This window comes from Leuciscus leuciscus, assembly GCF_965113295.1.
Source record: "Leuciscus leuciscus genome assembly, chromosome: 14".
Classification (NCBI taxonomy): domain Eukaryota; kingdom Metazoa; phylum Chordata; class Actinopteri; order Cypriniformes; family Leuciscidae; genus Leuciscus; species Leuciscus leuciscus.
The window spans coordinates 29,571,030-29,574,551 of NC_138738.1; the positions used below are offsets into that span (position 1 = coordinate 29,571,030).

Consider the following 3,522-nt stretch of genomic DNA (forward strand, 5'->3'; position numbering starts at 1 on the left):
GTGATTACACAATTCCAATACGAATAGCACCGGGAGGCGTCTGTTATTCTCTGCAATGATCAGTCCGCATTTTTAAGCCAGCTAATTTTACAGTAGGCTCATATTCAGAATGTCCTTTTCGTTTAACGCCAACGACCGCACAAATGGACTTCCTTTGTGAAGCATTACAAACTACAATGGCCTAAACAGAACTGGAAGCATCAAAGGATGGTCGCTGCCGAGCTTGTTCACGTCACGCCTGCCGAGCCAGTGTCTTCGGACAAGATGGCCGCCGCCGAGACTGTTCACGTCACGTCTGCCGAGCATGTGTCTTCGGACAAGATGGCCGCCGCCGAGCCAGTGGTGTCTGTTCCTGAGCCGGTGGTGTCTGTTCCTGAGCCGGTGGTGTCTGTTCCTGAGCCGGTGGTGTCTGTTCCGGAGCCGGTGGTGTCTTTTCCGGAGCCGGTGGTGTCTTTTCCGGAGCCGGTGGTGTCTGTTCCGGAGCCGGTGGTGTCGGTTCCAGTTCCTGAGCCGGTGGTGTCGGTTCCAGTTTCTGAGCCGGTTGTGTCGGTTCCAGTTCCTGATCCGGTGGTGTCGGTTCCAGTTCCTGAGCCGGTGGTGTCGGTTCCTGTTCCTGAGCCGGTGGTGTCTGTTCCTGAGCCGGTGGTGTCTGTTCCTGAGCCGGTGGTGGTGTCTGTTCCTGAGCCGGTGGTGTCTGTTCCGGAGCCGGTGGTGTCTGTTCCGGAGCCGGTGGTGTCGGTTCCAGTTCCTGAGCCGGTGGTGTCGGTTCCACTTCCTGATCCGGTGGTGTCTGTTCCTGAGCCGGTGGTGTCTGTTCCGGAGCCGGTGGTGTCTGTTCCGGAGCCGGTGGTGTCTGTTCCGGAGCCGGTGGTGTCTGTTCCGGAGCCGGTGGTGTCGGTTCCAGTTCCTGAGCCGGTGGTGTCGGTTCCAGTTCCGGAGCCGGTGGTGTCGGTTCCAGTTCCTGAGCCGGTGTCTGTTCCAGTGCCGTGGCCGCCCGAGGGGTCGTCTCCGCCGTGGCCGCCCGAGGGGTCGTCTCTGCCGTGGCCGCCCGAGGGAAAGTCTCCGCCGTGGCCGCCCGAGGGAAAGTCTCCGCCCTGGCCACCAGATGGACTGTTCGCTCTGCCCTGGCCGCCTGGGGGAAAGTCTCCACCCTGGCCGCCAGATGGACTGTTCGCTCTGCCCTGGTCGCTCGAGGGAAAGTCTCCACCCTGGCCGCCCGATGAACTGGCCGCTCCGCCCTGGCCGCCTGAGGGAGAGTCTCCGCCCTGGCCGCCCGATGAACTGTCGTCTCCGTTCTGGCTGCCAGATGGACTGTCACTCCCTGTCCCCATTTCCCTCCATGGACCTGGCCCCCCATCCCTCCCCCTGATCCTCCACCAGTCCACCTCCCGCCTGGACTCTTGTTTTGGTTATCACGTCTTGGAGTGTCTGGTAGCCGCTCCGTAGAGGGGGGGTTATGTCACAGTGTCTGGTTTGTGTTCCCTGGGTCACCACTAGATGTCCTCCTTCCCCACGGTGTCTGTCACATTCTTGAACTACATTCCCCACGATCCTTGTCTCATCATTGCACTCAGCTGTCCCTTTTCACTCATCATTGCACGCAGCTGTTTCCCATTACATTGTTTAGTTCTGTGTATAAATACCCTGTCTGTTTTAGTCCTTGTCACGGAGTCATTGTGGTATGTCACTTACACTTCTTGAAGTCTGTTTCCTGGTTTGAGTTTGTTTTGTTCCTTGTTTGTTTATTTTGTTATTGGACTGCTAACATGGATTTTGACCCCTGCATGGATGATGACGAATTGGATTGCCCTACAAATAAAAGTGTTGTATTTGGATCCACCTGTTTCTCTCCCTTTCCTTGGTGTGTGGAACGTGACACCGAGTCGACACTGTCAGAAAACACTAGTTTATTAATACAAATCAATGCACGCGTCACCGGATTTACAAATGCACATCTTGCTTGTTGCACCCACACATATTATGTCGAAATAACGAGATATTATGTTGAAATAACATTATTAATAATAATACATATTTTAGAATATTTTATTGAATGCTGAATGTTCAGTTAATAAAATTAAAACTTTAATTGTGATCATTAAAATAATTGAATATTAAATATTTAGTGGCCAAGTTTTGCTCATTTATTTATTTATATATGTAAGGCATTCGGCCACGTCTAGTGTATATATCTATGACTTCGCACTTCTGGGTAAAGATGCGATCAGTCAAATGAAATACAATAAACGTACAAATAAATATTACAAATAAAAAACCGATCGGAAATGTCGTCCAATTTTCTAATACTATTATTTGATGACAACAATACATTTGGAAAACAAAATACAGCCATTTCTGGGTTTTTTTTTTTTTTTTTTTTAAACAAAAAACCAAGCTGCACCCTTTTTTAAATTTCATCTTTCATTCCGAAAGAGAATAATGAATGAACGAAAAAGTACACGGACCTGGAGCTCGTCTCGATGTGCAGATTGTAAATATTTTAAATTATTGAATGATTTTATTGTGTTTTAATGTTATATGAAATGAAATGTTACCATTAGTTATTTTCTCATTTGATGTCATTATCATGAAGAAAAAAGCAAAAAAAGCAAAAAAAACATTTGTGGAAGGCATCCGATGAGTGTCAACCCGGCCAGATCAGCAAGTGCATCAAGGCAACCACGATTAGCCGGTGCACCAGCCAGCAAAGAGATTCAATGGTTCATAGGTGTAACTCGCAGCCTCATCCCCCTACCCTTCACTCCTATCGAGCGTGCAGCAGCTATTTATATAGGGCAGATAAGACCTGTGTTTCTCTTCGACGGTAACTGGAAATTCAAGCTGCGATTTTTCAAGTTGGATATACTCGCGCGAGCAAATACAGATGTGTTAAACACGATAAGAACACAAATTCTACCTTTATTCGTTAATACAGTCGGTATTTCCCGCAATGATTCTGCTTTGCTATTGGCCCACGTCACGATTACTAAGCGCTGCTATTGGCGGTCACGATTATTAAGTATGAAAATGAAAATTCTGTCAGTAATTACTCACCCTCATGTTGTTCCAACCCCGTAAGACACAAATTAAGATATTTTTGATTAAATCTGAGAGCTGGATCACTTCTCCATAGGCTTCTAAGGTCGGCCAATAGTGAGCCTACGTGTGACATATAACAGAGAAGCGCTACGCAGTTACACTGCATGAACTAACTCGAGGCCTAGAGAGAAGGAAATGAATAGTGGAATAAAGTCGTTTTTTGGTTTCGTTTTTTGCGCACAAAAAGTATTAATCAGATTAGCTCACGTTCAGTCACGGCATTATATCTGTCATCTCCACGGAGGCTTTGCGTTTTATTGCTTTCTAATTCAAAACAGGGTGATTAAACACTGCCTGTCACATGACGTGCTATATAGGCCTAAAGACCTTAAATCAGTTAATCATTTTCATATCAGATTAAAAGTAGTACAATTAGTTCCAAAGTTGTATTTGTAGTAGAAGCACAGTACAAACAACACTTAC

At 47.2% G+C, this 3,522-nt stretch overlaps 1 protein-coding gene across 2 annotated transcripts; it reads left to right on the plus strand.

The window, feature by feature from the left end:
* Nucleotides 1-259: 259 nt before the first annotated feature.
* LOC309513587 (uncharacterized protein) lies at nucleotides 260-1,835 on the plus strand. 2 transcript variants are annotated; one of them, XM_082189496.1, is made up of 2 exons: nucleotides 260-384; nucleotides 484-1,835. In XM_082189496.1, the coding sequence occupies exons 1-2, from the start codon at nucleotides 265-267 to the stop codon at nucleotides 1,444-1,446; spliced, it is 1,083 nt and encodes a 360-aa protein (XP_082045622.1). In that variant the 5' UTR covers nucleotides 260-264; the 3' UTR covers nucleotides 1,447-1,835. The 2 variants fall into 2 exon arrangements, with proteins under 2 accessions (XP_082045622.1, XP_082045623.1); XM_082189497.1 differs by having other exon boundaries at nucleotides 274-975; nucleotides 1,027-1,835.
* The last annotated feature ends 1,687 nt before the right edge of the window (nucleotides 1,836-3,522 follow it).